Source organism: Cricetulus griseus, chromosome 2, assembly GCF_003668045.3.
Source record: "Cricetulus griseus strain 17A/GY chromosome 2, alternate assembly CriGri-PICRH-1.0, whole genome shotgun sequence".
NCBI lineage: Eukaryota > Metazoa > Chordata > Mammalia > Rodentia > Cricetidae > Cricetulus > Cricetulus griseus.
This window is the reverse complement of record NC_048595.1, coordinates 82,462,103-82,483,744: the sequence shown is the minus strand read 5'-3', so window position 1 is coordinate 82,483,744 and position 21,642 is coordinate 82,462,103. Positions and strand designations below refer to the sequence as shown.

Below are 21,642 nucleotides of genomic sequence, written 5' to 3'. Positions count from 1 at the left end.
TCTCTAAACTTAGATGGGGATGCCGAACAAAAGCTTTCTAGGGTGCCATCCACCGGGGCTTGGAGATGGTACTGAAGGGAATACCATCTTGCCCATTTTCAGGAAGGGTAAACTGAGGTGCTCAGAAGTCAAGCCTGAAAGTGACTTCCTGCTGTGTCTCTAGATATGCCCAGGGAGGAGGCCACCTGAGGCTCTGGTGCACCAAGGTCTGTGGGTTCTTTGAAATGCCGTTCTGCCCGCAGGGGTCCACTGACTGGCACAATGCAGTGTAGTTTCTAAGTCCCCTCCCAATGCAGCCAAACGTTTCTGTAGAGTCCCAGGTCCTCTGGAAAGCCCTGCCCTGGGAGCTGATGAAATCCCCTCTCAAGAGAGCCAGGATCACGCGGTTTCAATGCAAACCAGCTGGCCTCTGGGAGGGAATACCCGCGTGGGCACTTGTCCCTCCTGCGGAACAGGGGAACAGCCAAGCGACAAACCCATACTGCCTGCGACATACACAGACTGATTCTCACATCAGCAGGTCAGACTTAGGCCCCATTTAACCCCAGCACAACTAACTATTCTATTACCTCAACAAAACGGCCCTAGCATCAACCCTAACTACCCCCAAAGAGGAACCTGGGAAATTCTTCGGGAAGTCTCTGTGTATCTAGCCTTAACCTTTATGCTTCAAATCAGCCTATTTCTTCTGTTTTAGAGGCCAGAAACAATGCCTCTTTTCACTGCAGCCGGCTCGGCTTCTCTTCTGGGCTCTAAAATAGCTCGCATTTGTTTTCAGCAACTTTCCTTTCCAACTTTCTCAAACGCGGAAAGGCTTTTGATTCTCTTCGTCCTGTCCTTTCTTTCAACTAAAGCTCAGGAAAGGAGCGTCAGAGATCTCATCCAAGATTTTACAGCAAGTAGTCTCTAGCTCTGCCTCCCGCTACAGGGCAGAGACCCGCTTCGCACCTCCCTGCTGTGCACCTTTGAGTAAGCCGCGCCACCTCTCGGTGCCACAGTCGCCTCTTGTGTATTAAGAGGGGACTGACCCCATTTTGACAGCTCCTCCCGGTTCCTCCCACTATGTAGACAGCCCACCCAACTCTGCCCAACAAAATAAAGAGAGAGAGAGAGAGAAAAAAAAAAACAAACTTGCGTTAGGCATCCAGGGAAAGTGCGAGGCTCCCAGGCTGTCTGGCCGCAGAGTTGTTGCCTGGTGACCCAGTCTCACACAAATCTCAGAGCAGCAGCGCCCCACCTCCCTGGTCACCAAAGCAACAGGGCCACACCTCCTGCCCAAACACCGCCTGCAGCCCCGCCAAGGACCACCCCCGGTCCCCCGGGACCCCTGCCCGGTAGGCGAGGTGCCTGGGCTGGAGGACAGAAGCCCACGCCCCCACTATGCGGAGGTGGAGACTGAGGCCGAGGGGGAGGGACCAGGGCATCCTGCTGTCCCGCCGTCCCTGGGGTGCGGCTGAGTCTGTGATCTCACGCTCCGGACTCCCGGAGCTACGATCCGTCCCCTCGCGCGCGCGTGGAGCTCCCACGTGGAGATCCCAAGCTTCGCGGGCCCAGCAAGACACAGTCCTGCAGCGATGTCCGCTCCCGTCCCCATTCTCCCGAAGGGGAAACTGAGTCCCCGAAGGCCTAGCTCCTCCTCTCGCTCTCCCCTCTGGGTCTCACCTGCAGCTGCTACCGCGCGCCCTGGTTTCCTGGAATTGAGCGGCAGACAAAGGCCTCCAATCCGCGCGCGAGGCGGGGCGCGGCTGCTTTGCATAATGCCCGCAGCCCGCCCGAGACGGCAAGGGGCAGGCTCCGGGGGCGGAGCTTCTGCGAGATTCACCAATCGTAGAGAGGCCGGAGGCTTCGCCCCGCCCCCGACTTTGGCGGTCCGCAGAACAGATTCCCAGGATAAAAGGGCTGAAATCTCAGATCTGCTGCGCTGCATCTCCCTAAGTGAGCCTGCCCTGGGCGCAGAAGGGGAAACTGAGGCCTGGAGGGGACGATATCAGTGTGGGGTCTACAGGGACACTGTGAGGAAGGAGTCACCAAATTTGGGGACGGAGACCTGCCGCTTCATAATTGTAGTAATAAATTGTGCGCTCATTGTGTGGTGTTAGGTTCCCGTGAGGTAGATGGGGTTACTACCGGCCTTCTGGCCCTGAGACCAGAAAAATGGAGTTGGAAATGTAAGCCAGAGAGGGACGAAGTAGAAATAATGTCATCCCCCAAAGCCACCTCGAACAATGGCGTTGTGGAGTGTCAAACTGGTCTGGGCCCTGCTCCAGTTCTGTTTATTACTTGCCAATGCAGAATAGCAAAACTTCAGATTCAACACTGCCACTTCGGGGGTGCAGACAGACACATGGCTTCCACCCCACTGAGACATTAATCTAACAACAGCCATGCTGCCCCTATGTCTTAGCCAGATGTCTCTCCCTCTGCAGATGGCTGCTCCCCCATTGTCTTACTGCCAGACACTCTCCACACAGCCAACAGCAGCAACCACAGCACTGGCTGGCTTCAGTCACAAAAGGACTACTTGGGTGTCCTGGGAAGAAGCCTCCAAATTATATCAGCACTGTGATCTGCGTGAAAAGATGGCAAACAGCTCAGAGAGGTTAAGTGGCTTACCCAAAGCTATACAGCTGAGGAGCAAAAGAGGTAGCTTTTGAGGAAGTATTGACTCCCTATATCCCACTTCTTCACCTCACACCCCACTTTCTTCTATAGGCCACCTTGGAACTCCTTTGGTCGGGTCCATATTGCAAGAACCCAAAACTTTGCCTCTGCTAGGGTTCTTCATCAAGTTGTGGCAGGAAATGACGGGGTAGGAAAAGCCAGTGTGCATAGCATCATGGGAGTGAGCTATCCTGGTTAGTTTTCATTGCCAATTTGACACAACCTTGAGTCACCTAGGAAGAGGGAACCTTGCTTGAAGAATTGCCTCCATCAGATTGGCCTGTGGCCATGTCTGTATAAAAGTGTCTTGATTAACGATTGATGTGGGAGGACTAGCCCACTGTGGGCAGCACCGTCCCTCAGATGATGAGCCTGGTTCGTGAATCAGGATCCTGCCGGGGCTTCCCTTGATGGACTGTAACCTGTTAGACGAAATAAATCCTTTTTTCCACTAAGCTGTTTTTGGTAGTGGTGTTTATCACAGTGACCGAAATGCAAACTAAAACGTGAGCTACATCCCTGGAGCAGAGCAAAAGGAACAATTGAGACTTGGTGATGTGTGTCATCTGCCTGAACCGGTCAGGGTTCCCCAGCAGGGATGAACCCCTCTAAGACTCTCCAGTTATCCACTCATCTTTGACACCACAAGAAAAGGTGTCAGGGAACAGATACACATAGCTGAGGTGGACATCTGACTCCTCCACTCCCCACCATACTAAAACAATAGCATGGATGTCTGTCCTGGGGCTCAGGCTGCTGAGGGACTGAACTTGATCTTCTTAAGTTCACTGCCAAGGAACTTGAAGGTTTAAATTACACTGGAAACAGAGCCTGACTGCAGGCAGTAGAGAAAGACTAAAGCAGCAGGATTAAAAGTTCAAGACCAGCCTGGTCTACAAAGAGACTGTCTCAAAATAAAGTCTACAGAACTGGGGGTATAGCTCAACTGTAGTGTTGCCTTGCCCTGAGTTCAGTCTCCAGCCCTGCAAAAATGAGTGAATGCAATTCCCTTGAAATTTGGAATGTAAAAATCCATTAGGAATACATCATGGACCCCATCAACCAAGCTAGGCTCAGGAATTCTGGAAGCAACAGCACTAGGAACTCATTTTTTAGCAGGCCTGGGACTGTGAAGCTGTTCTCAAGGGGTTGGTCCAATAGGGAGCTGGTAAATTAGGACCAGGACAATAATGCATCTGCCCTTAAGGTCAAACAGCAGTCCAGTGACTAGCCTAGAATCTCCTAGCCAGGCACTTAACAGTCTGGAAGGTGTGCATTCAGAATAAACCACAAGGCCTTGGGCTGGAGGAGGTAGTGCATTCTTCTGTTACAGAATATAATGGGCATGGCTTCCCTGGGCCTGTGGCTGTCACCACATGGCTACTGAATTTATCACCACTCACTGTGCATTTCTGGGCTCCAGGTGTGGGGATTTGATCATGCTTGGGAGGGCTGTTACTAAATCTACCCTATACATCTTATAGGAGGAGAACTTGGGCACAAGTCACTAGCCACACTTCCTTGGGAATTAAACCGAATTCTGATGTCAGGAGCCCTGAGCCTGACAAGTCTCTCTGTAGTTGGCCAGGGGTTATTCCCTCATACAGATGACAGACTTACAGGGAAAGAAAGGAGCAGCCATGACCCTGAGAGTGTCTGAAGCCTTAAGTGGATTGGGTGGGTACCAGCTGCCTTGGGAGAACCATGCCATGGCTTTAGTTTCTGGTGGTCTGCCGGGGTTTGAAAGAAAAGGATGGCCACTGAGAACTAATTCTAAATCAGTGCTAGAAATTTAGAACCCAGGGCCTTGCAATACAAACGCTTTACCACTGAAATTCACTCCCAGCCCAAGAGCAGGATCTTGTACAAGACCATGGGACAGATGGCCCCTGCCTATCTCAGACAGAGCTCTGGATCTTCTGGCAATGGGCTTGCCATGTCTATTACACCAGACATAATGATAGGAGGAAATGGCTCTTGGGCTGGTCCTTTGGAAACAGACCAAGCCAAGTTTTGCCACCTTCCCTTGCTCTCCCCTGTGTCTGCTTCTAACCTACAATGCCCTTGGATGCTGGAGCCTTTGGCCCTGTCAGAAGGGAGGGCGGGAAGAGCCCAGAAGTCCACTACCTTAGCCGTTGGCCTTGTCCACATAGAGAGGCAGGTGTGTCCAGCTCTGGTCCTGAGTGGAAACAGTTCTCTAAACAGCTCTCTGTCTCTCTGCACCCCAGGATGCTGGGTGATAAGGCTGAAGGTACTCTCTAGGAAGTAGAAGGTACCCTCTGGGAAATATTCTGTACCATGGTCTTCCTCTCTTTGTCCTTCCTTAATGAGTCATTTGCCTATAAATCTGGGTTTCAGAGTTGGCTTCCTGGATTGTGCACAAGATGGCCTATCTGGCTTGTGTGTGTGTATGTACTCATGTATGTGCTAAAGTATGTTTGTGTGGGTGCAGATGTGTGCTTGTGCCCATGTGCATATTCTTATGTGGAAGCCAGACTTTATGTGCTATTCCTAACAGTCATTCCTGTTACGACAGTCTCTCACTGACCAGAGGCCTGCTTATGGGGCAAGTGTGGCTGATCAGTGGGCCCAAGGATCACCTTTTTTTTTTTTTGCCTCCCCAGTGTTTTGGATTAAAAATGCAATGTGTAAATGTAATGTGTCTGTCTTTTTATGTTGGTTCTGGGGATTGAACTCAGGTCTTCATGATTGTATGACAATTTCTTTACTGACAAAGCCATTTTCCCAACCCCAGGGTGTGTTTTTAAACATTCTGTCCATATTCTATCCAGGAGCATACCTGTGTGCCTTAATTTTAAAATGTTAACTTCACATTACTTAAGTGAATTTTACCCTTACAACTTCAGTAAACTCCTCCAATTGGCAGGTGATCCCCAAGCTGTCCGCGTTCCGCCCCCCCCCCCCATCTATTCCCAACTGAGCAGCTGGTGTTCAGGATTCAGTTGTTAGTATGTGACTCTCTGGGTGCCCCACCTGTCCACCCCCCTATCTCCCCTCAGTGAGCAATCTAAACCCCTGCCCACAGGCAAACAGCATAGCACACTGCCCCTTAACCTTGTTCAGATTTCTTTATTGAAAAATTAAAGTCATAAGCTCTGTATATAAATACACTGACATTGCTGGTCGCCTGCAAGGCCTCTGGGATAGGCTGGGGGAGCAAAGGGAATCTGGAGCCTGGGGTCCCCTGAAGTGCAGGAAGGGAAATAAATAAATAAATAAATACCATAGGGACACTGAGCTAGGAGGAAGGGGTGCAACTGGTGTGAACAGGCGTGCTGGCGGCTCATTTGTGGCACTGAAGGTCCCCCTGGCAGGAAGCAGTCTGTGAATTCTTCTGTGAGCTCATAGCCAAAGGCCTAGGCATCCGGGGGTGGCAGCACCCCCATCTGGCCCAGAGAAAGGTGCTCTGCCTTCCTTCCTTCCTTCCTTTTGCTAACACAGTTTTATTGATCTCCCACTGTGTTTCTGGCACACAGATTTTGACCTGACTTTCTGCTTGTCTTGTCTGGTTCTCTTTTTCTCCAATGTGGGCCAGGGGACCAGGCAGGATATATGTGTCAGGGTGGAATGGGGAAGTCTGCCTGTGACCCTGTCCTATAGTCCTGACTTTGGCCCCACCCCTAGAGCATCACGTTGAACTCAGTGACCAGAAAGTCAATGTAGTCTCTCTCCTTGGTCTTGAAGGCCTCCGCAATGATCCGGGCAGCCTCTCTGTGCTCCTTACCCCGAAGCGTCAGCCCATTCACTTCCAGAATCACGTGGCCCACCTTGAGCTGCCCACAGTTATGGGCAGAACCTCCTCGCTGCACAGGGAGACACAAGTAGGGGTCATGTGGGTACTTGGTTTTGACCACCCGCTAAGACCACCCACTAAGATAAGTGGCTATGCTGCCAATCTAAAGTCTACAGTCCTGGCAAAGTTGGGCTCTGCAGAGCAAGAGGAGGCAACTTTGCAAGTTCTGGGCCAGGATGGAGTGGAGGACATGTTCCAGCTAGCCTGCCCAGGCAGCCCAACACTTCAAGGAGCTTTCTGTTCAAGAGGGGTGCTGGGTCTGTCTTCAGGTTCTGTATTATCTCTTGGAGGCAAATTCTGAGGGTACTGAGAAAGCTCTTTAAGATGGGGAGACTTACATACCTGAATTGTGACAATCCTGGGCAGAGGCTGGCGTGTGTTGGCACCACCCTCAATGGCGATGCCCAGTGTGGCTGCACTTTTCCTCACACGGACTAGAGTGGACGTTGGCTCCAGGAGGCCAGGCTGCAGGTGGGAGAAAGGTGGTCTTGATCAGTGGAAGACAGTTGGAGCCTCAAATATGACATAGACTAAGCTAAGCATCTCGTGTCCATGGCTCTTTAATGATGCTCAAGGCCTGGGTGCCTGGGGTAGCAGAGACTTGAATCCCAGGCTTGACCTTAGAGACTACCTGAGCTACCATGCCACACATAGAACATCTGCCAGCCCTTGCCACTCAGGATCAGAGCAAAGAGGGGCTCCAGATTTCCAGCACAGTGACCCTTCTGGATCACTCCAGCAATGCCTCCTAAGAACCACATGCTAAGTGTCTCCTGATTACCAGGACCATCCATCCTCCAGAATCCTGTGTGCACTCTCCCACTCACAGGTTTATTGGCACCCTCTGTGGTCCTCTCCGTCCGGGGCAGCTCCTTGCCACTCTTGCTTTTAGTGGACGCTGTCTGTCTGCCTCGACCTGAGGTGCTGGCCTCTGTCTCTCCGGCATCCACACCACTGTCCTCACTTAGAGTCTGCCCACTGTCTGAGAGCTGAGAGAGTGTGGAGGCTGCTGGGGACAGACAAGGGAACAGAAGCAGTCATGGAGGACAACTTGGGGCAGGTGGTGGAGCTGGGGGCTGGATGGCAATGTAAACTCACCATGCGGAGATAAAGGAAAGGATGCAGGGATACCGGGGCTGGAAGGCAGGGAATGTTCCCTGCAACTTTCCCCATCTCCTCACCATCCTGACCTGCCAGCAGGGCCAGGCCTGATGGTCACTACATCCAGACTTCTGCCCAGACCCCCAACTACTGGCATAAATATTGAAAATAGAGGTTCGTGGGCCAGCCCAGCTTACAGAAGTGGGCTGTTGCTTTTGTTGTTTAAATTCACACAGTGTCATTTTTTAACGATGGATGTTTGAATTAGGATTTTTTTTTTAAAAAAAAAAGTTCATAGTTTCACAAGAAAAACACGGAAGGCCTGCCACCCTGTCCTGTACCCCACCCCTCATGTTCTCCCTGATACAAACTGAGTGGTGGGCACACATATACATATCCTATTCTCAGCCAGCAAAGCTGTTTCATTCTGTGTGTGGCCACTGGACCCTGACCTGGAGGTTCTTGCTGATATTGTGCACCGTGGATCCTGGTATGTTGGGTCTGAATGCCCCAGGGCTAGCTGTGCGCGCCTGGGTGAGTGATATAGCCTCTCAGTGCCCCCTGCCTTTGTTCTAACCCTGGAGATTGATGCCTACATCACAAAAGTGGAGGGCAGATTGCTCTCATAGCCTGGCTCTGTCGCTGCCTACTGTATTTCAGGCTTCACTTGGGAAATGGAGACTAACAGAATGCCGCCGCCGGCACAGGGCTGGTGGCAGGACTCCATGAGTTAAGTACAAGCAAGGTTTCTAGTCATTACTGGCTCCCACCATCCCCTGCCCAGTACATCTACAGAGGTATGATTTCTCTTCTCACACCTGCCAGTTGTTCCTCAGGGCAGGAACATAGTATTCAGCATCTGTGCTTGTGGCCTCAAGTCCCTGGACCCTGCCTGCCCTTTCCTAGGCTATCTAGTCGGGCAGCATATATCACTTCAGCCACAAGATGGCAGCAGATCCTAGCTAACTGCTGCACCATCAGGGCTTCTTCAACACCCTCATTGGGCATCCCTTAGAAAACAAGGGGCCCAGCCTGGCTCTGTGCTGCACTCTGACTTCTATACACAGTCTAGAGGCCCAGTGACTGGGACTGTCATACCGTGGAAACTAGCACCTTCTTTCAGCTAGACTGAGTGGTCGGGGCAACAGAGGCCAACCTTGCCCTGCCCTGCCCTGCAGCACAGTCTTCTACAGGAGGCTGTGAGATGGATGCAAAGTGCAAGGGCAGGAAACCCCTTACTTCACCCCCCACACAAACCCAATCAGTGACATGTCTGTGTCTACTCCATATTACCAGGGGAAGGGGCCACTCACTTAGAGTAGCTGTGCAGCAAATGACTGGTCAGTGGCAGAAGTGGGATTCAAACTCAAATCTTGGCTTCAGGCCATTTTCATGCTGACCTTAAGCCAGACCTCATGTAGGCTAGCAGACCCTTCTGCAGCACCTGGCCCTACGCGTCACAAAAGGAAAAGTGTCCCTGGGGACCAGAGACCCCTTCCTGTGTCACAGAGCTGGGCAGTCATACTCACTGCGTGTCTGGGGCAGAGCCCGAACTTCATTCACATCAGGCTCGCTATCCGGACGGTGTACCTCCACCAGGACAAAGTGCTGGTTTGCACCCACAGGGTCAGGGTGGTCAGAGGGTGATGGTGGTGGAAGGCAGGCCCCAGCCCCTGGGGTCTCTGCAGCAGGGCTCTTCAGGTGTGGTGGGGATTGGACCCGAGGGAAGGGGCCGATGGGGTTCTGGTTAACCAGGGCCAGGTGGGTGTCCAGCGGCTTCCGAGACCTGGGGTTGGCATGGGAGATGGAGGCGTAAATGGGAGAGGAGGGTGAATCCTGTGCTGAGGGGGGCCCTGGGGTGGGTGCAGTGCCCAGTGGTGGGCTTCGATTCCGTGGTGCTGAGAAGACAATGCCTGAGTGGGCAGCAGAAGACAGAGGTGCAGAGTCCTCCCTTCCTGACTTCCATGTCTGGCCAAGCCGATGGTCGTGATCTTGAACCAATGGTGGTGGGGGAGGAGGTGGCTTGATGCCAGACAGATCTTCTGAGGGAGATTTGACATCGTCCTGCCAAAAGACCCAACAGGAGTAGAAGTCAGAGCCCATGGTGGCCAGAGCGGGACAGCGTGCAGTGCTGGATCCAGCAAGGATTCTGTCCCTGTGCCTCCGCTCTTGGCCACACTCTGTTGAATAATGCATCGCTCAGTGGAAAACTGCTCCCTACATCTCGGCAGCTGAGGAGCGCCAGGATCTTGGCAGGTGTCTCTGGGGACCCACTGGTTCCTTTGGGAATTGAAGTTCTTGGCGTCAGCAGGGGCTCATCACGAGTGACAAGACTTAATTAGAGGAGGAGAAAGAGGATGATAACACAAAACACGAACTTCCATTGCAGGAATGATCTTGACAAGCAGAGGTGGGAGGAAGGGTGGAGGCACCTGGGGGCTGCAGGGCTGGGTAGCCACGGACAGGGCAAGGTGCCTCTCTGAGCACAGTGCACCCACCTACCAGCAGGTTAGCAGGGATGAGAGCAGCAGAGTGCACAGTGTGTTGACAAGGCACCTGAGATGCAGTGTGACTGGTGAGCAGGAGAAATGGCCCATGGCTACCAGTTCCCTTCCCTTAGGCCAGTGTCCACACTTGGAAAGTTCTGACAGCCATTTAGGCACTGTCTCAACGCTTTGATTAAATCACTTGACTTATTCTGGCCCCAGCTATGGATAAGATGCAACATTTTCATCTCCATGTTACAGACGGGAAAATACAGACACAGAGGGCTAAAATACCTGCCCAAGACCACACAGGCAACAATGAGGTGGGACTAGAACCAGGCAATGAGCTGAGTTGGTGGGCTCTTGGCAGAGACTGTCCTCCTACCTGCCCTGTGTCCTCTTTCTGTGGCTATCCCCAAGAAGAGCCCAGGAGTCCATGAGCAAAGCAGGGCGTGTAACAAAGGAAGTCTTACCACAGACACATCCGGGAGGGTGTTAACGCTGCCTTGGGTGGTCTCACCAGTTCCCTCCAGGTCTAATGTATTCTGGAAATGGACAAGAGACAAGCTGAGCAGGTTAAGAGCTGAGAGGAGAGCTCATCTGTTTCCAGGACACGGAATCTATGACCTTGTGATACCTTCAGTGGCTGAGGTTACCCTGGCAGACCCCACTCTGGATATTTACCTTATCCACTCAAAGCAATATAGTAACTTTATCTGTTAGTCACTTTGAAGTAAAATTTTCTTTATGATTATTTTTGAGACAAGATGCCAAGTTCATGCTGGCCTCCTTTTAAACTTGCTATGTAGCCGAGGATGACCTTGAATTGATTCTTTTATCCACCTCCCAAGTGATAGGATTATAGGCATGTGCCAGTACATTCAGTATATATGATGTCTTTCCAGACAACAACAAAAGCACTCTTATCAACTGATCTGCCATTAAGTCAGTTTTTCTTTGTGACTTCCTGATCATTTACAGACCTTCCTTGAACTACCTGGAGATGCTGGGGATGTCTTAGAATTGAGCCTTAAGTGTTATGCTCAACAGATTTAGCACTCCCACATCTAACGGCAGACAGGATGCCGGCTGGGAGAGGGGAACACAAATGCCAATATCGCTTCAACCCCCAAAGGGGTAACAGTGTATAAGTGGATGTCATATTACAAAATATCCATCTCTTCCTTCCTTCCTCCACAGTGTGTGTGCATGTGTGTGGGTGTGTCTGTAAGTGTAGTACGCATGTGAGCTGATGAGGAATCAGATTCCCTAGAGCTGGAGTTACAGGCAGTTGTAAGCCACCCAGTGTGGGTGCTGTGAACTCAACTTGGTTCAGCTGGAAGAATAGCAAGTGCTCTTATCCCCTGAGCCATGTTTCCAGAGCCTCACTCCTACCCCCAGCCCACACTCCCTTAAGTGACTTCATGATGCCGAAAGGCTTTCTCTGGACCAGAAAGATGAGCTCTTCTGAGCAGGGTTCTCTGGGGGTGGGGTGGCTCTGGGAGCCCATCATCTCATGCCTCCAGACTATCAATGAGACTGCACCCTGTATTCACCTGGCTAGATTAGGAGATGCCTAGGTAGCTGGTAGGGGACATTTTTGAAAGAAATCAGCCACAAGCATCATCCTTCCCGCTGTGCAGCCTTAGTACCTGCCACAGTCCCAGAGGAATATCACAGTGGAGGATGACTTCAAGGGATACCCTCTTCCTCCTGCCTCCTGGTCTACTTTTTCCTTTTGCAATGTTAGGGTTGAACACAGGTCCAGACCAGCACAGCCCAGAGCTGAGTCTCACCAAGCCCTTCGTCTGCCCTCCCACACCAGGACTGCTGCTTCTCGAGCTCCAGATAAAACAGCCAAACTGGGTCTCTAGCCTATAGACGGAAGTCCTGGAACTTCCTAGCCACCACAGTCTCCTGAGTGTTGGCCTCGTGAGTCTTCCTGTGTCTTAGAGTAATTCTGTAGGTTGCTTCCATGGACAACGCTGGCTGATGCAGGCACCTAGACCTGGCTCAAGTCTTTAGTGAACCGTCAATGCTGAATGAATAGTCCCAGCAGCAAGGGCTGGAGGTGAGGCATCATGCTGCCTGAATTTGTGTGTATGCTGTTGGGTGGGGGGATTTAGATCCCAGAGGGCATCCCTTAGCTATTAGCATATACTACATGGGGGAGCAGAGACCCAGGAAGGCTTCCTAGATGGGCCATAGATGGACACTGGGTTTGACTGTGAGCAGGGAGCCAGGTTTCAGATGCTGGAAATTGTGTGTGCATAAGCACGGAAGGCTGCTTGAGAATTTTCTGCCAGCTCTTGGGTCACACTTGGACTTGAGCCTGAGGGCAGTGGGTTGCCTCAGAGATGAGGTCAAGTTTGCTTTCCACGAAGATTCCATTTGTTCATGGCCCCTCCTGCCAAGTGTGAGTGCTGCGGGCAGTGTGGCTCGCTCTTCTCACTAGCCATTGTCTTAGTTGGGGTGTAGATAGTCCAGACCTGCTGGGTCCCAGGTCACCTCCGGCATGGGTTCTACCTGAGCAACCCATCCCTCCCCTTGTCCCATTTTCCTTTCTCTCTCATCACTGCTCACCACCCAGCAGCCAGACAGTCCTTGGAAAAGAAATCAAGTAATGTGCACCCCCAGTACAAGCAAGGCCCTGAGGCCTTAACAGCCCACTGGGAGAAATTCCAAGCCCTAAACTCACTGTTGGCTACATGACCTGGCCCTTTCTTGCTTCTTCTCCAGTACAATGGCATCACACCTGCCCCAGAGCCTTTGCACGTCCTGCCACCTGCACCATTCATGATTCACTTGCACCTTTCCTTTGGTTCTTGCTGCTTGAGGCCTCCCAGACCATCCCTGTCTCCATAGGCAACACAGACAGCATCCTCCATCTATCCTGACCTGGTCCACTTTTCCATACCCAGGTCACATGTGACTGTATTACCTCTTCTTCCTACTGGGTATAAACTAGGGCAAGACTTAGGCCACTATGCCTTTACTGTTCAGAACCATGGCAGCTGGGTCTACCAGGTAAATAAATGGATGAGTCTATATGATTGGATGGATTGCTTGCTTTAGCTACTGGGGGCTGAGAATGCTGGGAGTTGGGAGTGGGGTGCTGTGTTCTTTGTAGGGGCCAATAATGATGGCTGGAACAAGAGGGAGGCACAGTTGTTCACAGAAGGCCCTAAGGCAGAGATTCCTTTTTCAGATGCTTCACATATTCTGGGGTGACAGAGGACATGTGTTTGCAAAGGTCAGTAGTGAAGCCATAGATAGACAGGATGCTGGGTCCTCTTCGTAGGCTACCCCTGAGTTTTCTTGAGCTCACATCCAGCTCTGCCTCTTATGGCTGGGTGACAACAGGCAAGTCATAAGCCTCTCTGTGCCATACTGTAAAAGGGGAAGCCGGCCATGTCATGCAGCTGATCCATTAGTCCTAGATGGCTCTTCCCACAGGGCCTGGCGCTGTACCTTGGAAGGTTTTCTCACAGAAATCCAGGAAGCCTTGAAAACTGCCCCCACAGAGAAGGGACCCTGAGAAGGAAAGGTCATGGAGCTTCCCCATAATCCCTTGCCTATTTCCATTAGCATAGTGTTCCCTGGAAATACCCTGGTAGATGGGCATCAGAGACCCCCTCCTCTGAGCTGAGGTGAGTGGCAAGGCCAGTTGAGCATGCAGACTTTTCCTTGAATTCCTTAGCCAAGCTCTGACCTCAGTAGGAAATTCAGAATTCAGAAAATCCATGGTGTGTATTCCAAGAACAAAAGAAGCCTCTGCCATAGGTACACATGGCCAGTGTCACCTGTTGCAGGGGATGCTGGGGGAGTAGGGTGAGGTTCAGGTGACTGTGATTGGACAAACCTGCCCTGTTCTGGGACACTGGGAACCTGGGGCATCATTCAGCAAACACTGACCATGATTTAGGAGGAGAGGTGGGAAGGTCTTGAGGGTCATGAAAGGCCAGGTGAGAATTAGGCACCTAGCTCTTATCCTTACCTTACTGTAAGCACGTTCCTGTAGCCCTGAGGCAGGTACCATGGCTCTCCTCCATCATCTGTCATTTTATATCTAGAGGGATGCCACAGGACCAAGGATACACAGCCATGGCTGATTTTATGTCAATGTGACACAGGCTAGAGTCATCTCAGAGAAGGGAACCTCAATTGAGAAAATGCCTCCATAAAATTGGGCTGTAGGCAAGCCTGTAGGGCATTTTCTTAATTAGTGATTGATGGAGGAGGGCCCAACCCATTGTAGGTGGTGTTTTCCCTAGGCTGGTGGTCCTGGGTTCCATAAGAAAGCAGGTTTAGCAGGCCAGTAAGCAGCTCTCCTCCATAGCCTCTGCATCAGCTTCGGCATCTAGGTTCTCACCCTGTTTGAGTTCCTGTCCTGACTTCTTTCATTGACTGACTATGGCTGTGGAAGCATAAGGCAAACAAACCCTTTCCTTCCCAACTTCCTTTTGGTCATGGTGTTTCATCATAGCAATAGTAACCCTCACTAGGACAGCCGTTCTATAGTAACTTGGGCAGCTAAGCCAGGCCTGCATCTTACCACCCTAGAATTGGACAGAGCCCCGGTGCTTCAGGTGGGAAAGAACAAAAGTGGAGCACACAGCAGGCAGTGTGCTCCATCTGCCAGACCCAGACACTGTGGAGCCCCAAGTCCCCAAGCCATGTTCCTTGTATATCTGAAATAGCTGCAGCAAGCCCAGCCAAAGACTAGGGCAGTGCCATCAGAACTCCAAGAGCAGATTTTGAGGTCTGAGGCCACAGTGCATGCCTGCATGTCCTGGATATTGTATCCCAATCCCAGCTGCCTGCTGCTTTCCCCAAGCCCCAAGGGCTGACACATGATAATCCCTTTCTGTCCCACAGTCTAGTCTGAGCCTCAGAGAGTGTCCAAAGTCACCCATCAGGGTGCAGTGCTTCCCACTCAAGCCTAGAGGCCTTTAAATCTCTATCCTACTGTCCCCTTCTCCATCCTCCTCATGGCTATGGGGTTGCAGAACAGTCGCTCCCTTATATTTGAGTTGGTACAACAGGGGTCCAGACTCACATACATCTGGCTTGGAGCAATGGAGGAAGGAAAGAGGAAAAGTGAAATGAATGGCCAGGAGTCATGCTTGGGCTGATTTCCTCCCAGGTATTGAGGACAGGCAATGCCTGCTTTGGATATCATCAGAGCCCAGTCCTCAGAGCCACCTCAGCAAAATAATGCCGCTTCCCCACACCCTGCCACCCTCCCCAAGCCACCCCAGTTTCTGCATCCTGCTCCTTGCTTACATAAAGGTGCTATTTTCAGCTCTTTGTTCTCCCAGCCTTGTTACTCCAGTGTCAGGGCACTCCCTACCCTTCCCCCATCACAAAAGGCATTTCCCATTTCCCATTCTGTATATGGAAAAACAGAGGCACTGAATTACAAAAGCTTCCAAAAGGCCACTAGTGTGTGTGTGTGTGTGTGTGTGTGTGTGTGTGTGTGTGTGTGTGTGTGTGTGTGTGCACCCATAGCATTAGATTTCTGCATAACCAAAGGAGAAAAGGGAGGGGACCTTACAGGGAAAAGTATGAATAAGGGGGAAGGTAGAAAGAAGTTCCAAAGAAAAAAACAGGGTTGGGGAAGGCCAGACAGTTCAGCAATGGGAAAACCAGAGGCACACAGAGAAAAGCAGGGTGGCAGCATGACCAGAGCTAGTTCAAAAAGCTCTTGACACCCCAAGAAAAGTGGAGGATGGTGATATGACTTGGGGAGGCAGAAGTTCTGGCATGGCTTGAGACAGTGATTCCTTCAATCAAATTTGGGAACTGGGGTTGATTGTGGCTATCTGTGGAAACAGTCCTCATTCCATCACCCCCAGATCATGAGAGCAGAGAGCTCTCTGGGAAGGAAGGGCACATTCACCTCTTAGGGCAGGGCATGGTGGTAGAGAGTCATATTACAACCCAGCAGAGATGCTGCTGGCCAGACCATGCTTCCTTCAGCTGAGCTGACACCTGTCCCTGAGTCTCCCTCCCTTGTTCTGGGGAAAGGATGACACACCATGGAAAGGAAGCATGATCCACAAACGTCAGGTCAGGAGGAGCCCTTAGGACAAATGTTGAAGGGGAATCAGGGCTCTAGAGAGGGTCAGAGAGCCTGGCTTAGAGCCTCCTTCCATCAGGAGCAAAGGCAGCCACTATCACCAGGGATCTTTCCTGTCACTCAGATGTCAACAGCACCTCTGAGTACCCATGCTGTCCTCAAACTACAGTAGTTCCATCCGAGTTCCTTCCCCTTACCAGCAAAAAGCAAGCAGCACCATCGCATTGTGCTCCCATTGTTTTGAGAGCTGCACATCATCACACAATTGGATGCTTTGCCATCCTCTGTTCTAAACTCCTAAACAGTTAATGCTGCTCTTCTGAGAAAGGAGGCAGGGCTCCATCAGCCTCCAAAGGGACCCAGGGCTCAGGCAGTGAAGAACTCTACAAGCTAGCACACTGCCCGGCTTCTCCATTTGTCAGCTAGAAGGCACCTTCTTGGGACAGCAGAGCTCAGCTATATTGAGAGAGAAGCTGAGCTCATGGATGTGGCTACATTTGATGAAAACAGCTCCCAGCACCCCAAGTCCTCACATGGGGAGGCAGGTGTTCTGTAAATGCTTCGGTGTGACAGATGCTCCCGAGAAGGAGGGAACCATTCAGACGGGTTGAGGGAACGAAAGCCCCTGGAGTGCCTCTGGGGACGGGATGGTTTTGAGACTGCTAGGATGAAGTGATATTCTTTTCAGTGGAGGGACATACCCTGGGATTATGGTGGGGTGGGCAGCTTCCTGGCATGGGGCACTGTCAATTGTGAGTGTGAATATGAAATGTCTCCCACAGCCTCATGAGGACTTGGTGGCCAGCTGATGAGCTTTGGGAAGATGATGGGATCCTGAGGGCTGTGAGCTAATCAGTGGATTTATTCCTTGATGTATTCACATATAATTGGGACATGATGAAAGAGGAAGTAGGGCCTAGTTGGGGGATGTTATGTCACTGGGAGTCTGTCTTATCCTAGCTTCTTCCTGTACCTCCTTCTCTGCTTCCTGCCCCCTCCTCCAACATGTGAACAGCTTCCCCTTTACATGTTCTGGCCACTATGAGGCTCTGCGCACAGGCACGGGCCTGAACAAAGATGGGCTGAACCCTCTAGAATCATGAGGCAAAATAAGTCGCCTCCTCCTAAGTTATGCCAGATAATTTGTCACAGCACAAAAGATCAAGCTAACTTGGCATGGGATGTCAGCTCACCAGGGACCTACACAGTGCTCACCACTTCCCTGGCCCTCTGCACCCCCAACATTGCTCTTCATGTGTCCCTCAGCTTAAGCCAAAGCTTCTAAACTGTCTTGCCTCATTTAGTGCCTGAGTGGTTCCAAACTCCAGATCTTAGTTTGACCATTTCTTTGTGATGTCCTCGTCATCAGGCCTGGATCTATCTTCTCCTATTCCCCCCAGGCATTGAATTAGTAGATTGTTGGCATAAGGCACTACAGAGGGAACTCAGGGCCTGGCTCATGCTCGCAATACCTAGCTACAATCTCACTCCTTATATAGGTCCCTTTATCAAAATCTTCTTCCACTGGGCTTGTGAGCTCTAGGTGGGCAGGGTGGATGGTAGGAAGGGCTTAACTCAATAAACATTGCATTGCAGGGGCAGACTGGACAAATGAGTGAATAAATAAAGGGCTTCCTCCTGAACAGAGGAGCCTTTAGATCCAACAGATGAGTCCCGAGTCAAAGGAGGGAGCAGACCCTGTGCTTCCTTGTCCCATCTCCGAATGACAAGCAGATGTCACTCAATCCAGAGTGGCTTGAATATCCCTCCTTCAGCATTCCCCAAAGAGGAGGAAGGCTCAGGCCATAGTGGGAGCTGATGTAGCAATGCTGGAAGCTTCTCTTGCCTCCCTGTGGTAAGGAAGAGGACAGTGTGACCTCAAGGTGGGTATCCCAACATCCTTGGAAGCCACAGGGCCCCACTCCAGACATAGGGGAGGTGTTTGAATCCAGGGAGAAAAATCTGGGGTGGTATGAGTGAACAACAGCAGCCTTGACTTCTAATCTTTTTCTGTCCAACCCTTAGAGTAGTAACACGGTCAGCTTACACGCTCCCTGCACATGTCCACCCAGTTTCCCTGGACAAACCAAAGATACCAGGTATTTACAATCCAACACACAGATGTGGAAACAGGAGCAGAAAGCTTATGCTACCGGCTCAAGACGACCCACCGTGATTCTGGAGAGCCAAGCCCAGTTGGCAGGATTCACAGCCTGGGCCCTGCTCACACTAAGATGTACAAATGCTAGCAGGCATCTGATTTCATGCCCACTCTGCAGGCCAGCAATATGTACTGTTTAGAGGCTGGGAAAAAAGCTCCAGGTCGAGTGGTACACAAACTGAAAGAGGATGTCATTTGTCTATGGGTGGGGTGAGGTAGGGGATTTCCTTGATTGATGGCTTCTGCTCTGAGCAGATGTTGCCACACAATGGACCATGTGTAACCTGGGATCGATCACTCTACCATGTGACCCAGGGAATCTAGGTTCAGTGGAAAATGAACCCATCTGGGATGCCTGGGCCTCTAGGTCACCAGCAGCCAGGCACCAGGACAAGGTGCATTCCCCTGAGACAGAGAGGCAAATGTTGGAAGACAATCCTGTGGGTGGCTGAAGGTGCCACCTCCTGGGCTTCTGTTGGTAGGATGCAGTCCCTGCCTGTCCCCAACTACTCTCCCTGCTACTGGGGACTTGAGCTCATTCAGAAGCCAGAACAAGACTGGTGTTTCTGAGGTTGTAGGTACGTTCGAGTTCTGTAGGAAAGGGAAGGAATGGGTTTGGCTGTCTTCTACCGATGCACAGGCTGTTTGTTACTCTGCATCACTGCAGTGGAAGCTGCAGTCCAGTCCCCAGTGCCTGGTTGCAGGTAAATGTCTCTTCCACATCTTTCTCTGTCTGCTATAGCTCTTGTTCAGATGCAGAGTTTGGGGCACACTGTCACCATCCCTGGACATGTCCTCCTGAATACTTTTTAGCCCCTGTGGTGGTCTGAATGAAGATGGTCCCCATGGACTCATAGGGAGTGGCACTATTAGAAGGTGTGGCCTTGTTGGAGGAAGTATATCATGGGGGGGGCAAAATAGAGGGGGAGGATTTTGAGGTTTCAGATGCTTAAGCCGGGCCCAGTGCCATCTCTTTTCCTGCTGCCTGCTGATCCTGATGTAGAACTCTCAGTTACCTCTCCAGGACCAGCCATGTCAGCCTGCTGCATGCTACCATGCTTCCCACCATGATGACAATGGACTAGGCCTCTGAACTGTAAGCCATCCCCAGTGAAATGTTTTCCTTCATAAGCGTTGCAGTGGTTATGGGGTCTCTTCACAGTAATAAAACCCTAAGCCAGCATCTCTCAACAGAAAGTATGTTTGGAATCTGAGGAGCCGTGGAGGACTGCCTTGGTCTTAGAGATGAGGAGACTAAAGCAAGAGTGGGAAGGAGCTTCCCCAAAGGCACATGGAACTGGGGGGACAAAATGGTGCTAGAATAACCTCAAAGAGATGTTTTCAGGTGGGGAGGTATCCCTTCTCCCTCACCCCAGGTGGCCTGCATGTGCAGGGTCTGAGGCTGCTATGTTCAGGAAGAGTGGGCAACCGCTCAGTCCGTCACTGTGTCTCTTAGCAACGGACTGCACCATCTCCGCAGAGTCCTTGCTATTTCCTAGGAATGTGTCTGTGTGTCCCTTGTTGATTCTCAATTATCAGAGATTAGGGTAATCCTAGCCAAACTATATCCTCCCAGGTCAGAGGCATCATCTTGTTCACAGTCAGTCTTTGGCACGTGGCCTGCCCTTTGCTGTACTCACCCTGCTCGGCCTCCACTTGCCTCCTAGGCAGTTTGTGGATGTGGGAGGCATGTTCCAACCCCAGGGCCTTTGCATATGCTGTTCCTGCTGTGAACTCCCCCATCATGCCCAGATGTGGGTGTGACTCTGTCTCTCACCTGCTTCCAGCATTCCTCAAGTGTGTCTTGCCAATTTTCCCTGGCTCTAGGGGCCCCCGCCCTCTTTTACTATTTTCTTTAGCTCTTATCTCTTAATGTGCCACTCACTCAGTGTGCCCTCCGTCATTCCTGCTGGCCTCTGAATTCTAGCTAAAGAGAGTGTCTCTATTATGTTCTGCTGTACTGTAGTCCCTGGGATGCACACAGCACATGGCATGCACCCCATAAAGATTAACAGAAAGGAGGAGGAGGCAGGGAAAAAACAGACAGGCTGCCTGCAAGGTGATGCCCAGCAAACAACTTTCAGAAGAACCAGGGTCAGAGGACGGAGTTCACAACACCACACAGAGGCAAGCAGGCCAGGGACCCGGTCCAGCAAGCTGTGTGACCTGGGGTAAGCTGCTCCCCCTCTCTGAGCTTCTCTGTAACAGGAGGGCCACATGTTTGAGAAATGTTGGGGCCAGGGCTTAGAAAACACCCCACAAGTGTCCACACTGTTATTAACAGTATTAATAGGAAATACAATTTACACTGGCTGAGTTGTGTGCTAAACTCCATGGACATCGCAGTGACCCAAGATACAGTCACTTTCCTCAACCACTGGTGATCATGTAGGGGTAACTGATCACACCTCTCTTGTTCACAAAAGTACAGTGAGGCAAGAGCTGAAAGTCACTCCCTCAAGGGGGTCAGGGAGGCTTCCTGTAAGATCTGCCATCCCAGCTATGGGGACAGGTCCCAGGGAACAGGAAGGAAAACCCTGTGGACAGGCAGAGGCCATGACATACAAAGGCTGGCCACGTTCTCCACCACATAGCACAGAATGTTCACCCTCCTTTAACAGATCCTAAAATTAAACTCAGAGAGACAGAACTACTTCTTGAGGTCACACAGCAAGTGAAGGGCTAAGCTAGGATTCGAATAGACATCTCAGGATTTTCATAGAGGTCATTCTTCAGAGCCCGAGGCCACGTGAGGTGGTGACCAGAAGACAGACTGAGAGCAAGAATACCGGGTCCCCCCCCCCAGATGAGACAAATGCAGAGGTCAGGGGTGGCAGGAAGGGCTTGGCCCCCACCTCTGTCCTGCCTAAGGGACTCCCAGCCCCCCACCTCTGCAGAAGGACGGTACCTCCATCAGGTCTATAAGCCACAGCAGCCGCTCCTAGGGAGGGTAGATGGGCAAAAGGCAAAAAGAAAAATATATGGAATGAATGTCAGGGGATCAAGAGGCTTCAGCATAGTCACCCCCAACACACACACACACACACACACACACACACACACACACACACACACACACACACACCCTCAGACAAAGCTGGAAGGCCCTGCTGCTCTGGGGAGCTAACCCTATCCTTCTCAGGGGTCTCCAGCATTTCCAGTCACAGATGGGAAAAGCAGGCTGGAAGGGAGCAGTTTGTCCCAGGTCACACCTGCTGAGGACAGGCAGTGATTCAGAGGGAATCTGCCTGGAGAATTTGATCCAGCAGGCTAGGCCCTCAGAGACCAGCTGTATACCTAGAAAGCAGCTTCAAATGGTGCCTGAGAGTCCCTGGCA

General features: G+C 51.4%; 2 protein-coding genes across 11 annotated transcripts in view; both read right to left on the bottom strand.

The window, feature by feature from the left end:
- Window positions 1-1,740, bottom strand: part of Akna (AT-hook transcription factor) — a 45,784-nt gene extending 44,044 nt beyond the window's left edge. Inside the window, exon 1 of one of the 2 annotated variants that reach the window (XM_027400284.2) lies at window positions 1,663-1,740. The gene's annotated coding sequence lies outside the window, so the exon portion shown is untranslated. The remainder of the gene's footprint in view (window positions 1-1,662) is intronic. The other variant, XM_035439849.1, reaches the window with a different exon arrangement.
- Window positions 1,741-5,731: 3,991 nt separating this feature from the next.
- The window catches only part of Whrn (whirlin), an 82,755-nt gene continuing 66,844 nt past the window's right edge, over window positions 5,732-21,642 (bottom strand). The window contains exons 8-13 of one of the 9 annotated variants that reach the window (XM_027400274.2): window positions 21,214-21,246; window positions 10,536-10,607; window positions 9,106-9,640; window positions 7,303-7,484; window positions 6,818-6,940; window positions 5,732-6,485 (exon numbers count right to left, since the gene is read on the bottom strand). In XM_027400274.2, the coding sequence (XP_027256075.1) occupies window positions 6,303-6,485; window positions 6,818-6,940; window positions 7,303-7,484; window positions 9,106-9,640; window positions 10,536-10,607; window positions 21,214-21,246 (1,128 nt within the window). In that variant the 3' untranslated portion in view covers window positions 5,732-6,302. Of the gene's footprint in view, window positions 6,486-6,817; window positions 6,941-7,302; window positions 7,485-9,105; window positions 9,641-10,535; window positions 10,608-17,038; window positions 17,995-20,365; window positions 21,247-21,642 lie in introns of those variants that run through there. The other 8 variants (XM_027400275.2, XM_027400276.2, XM_027400278.2 and 5 more) reach the window with 8 other exon arrangements.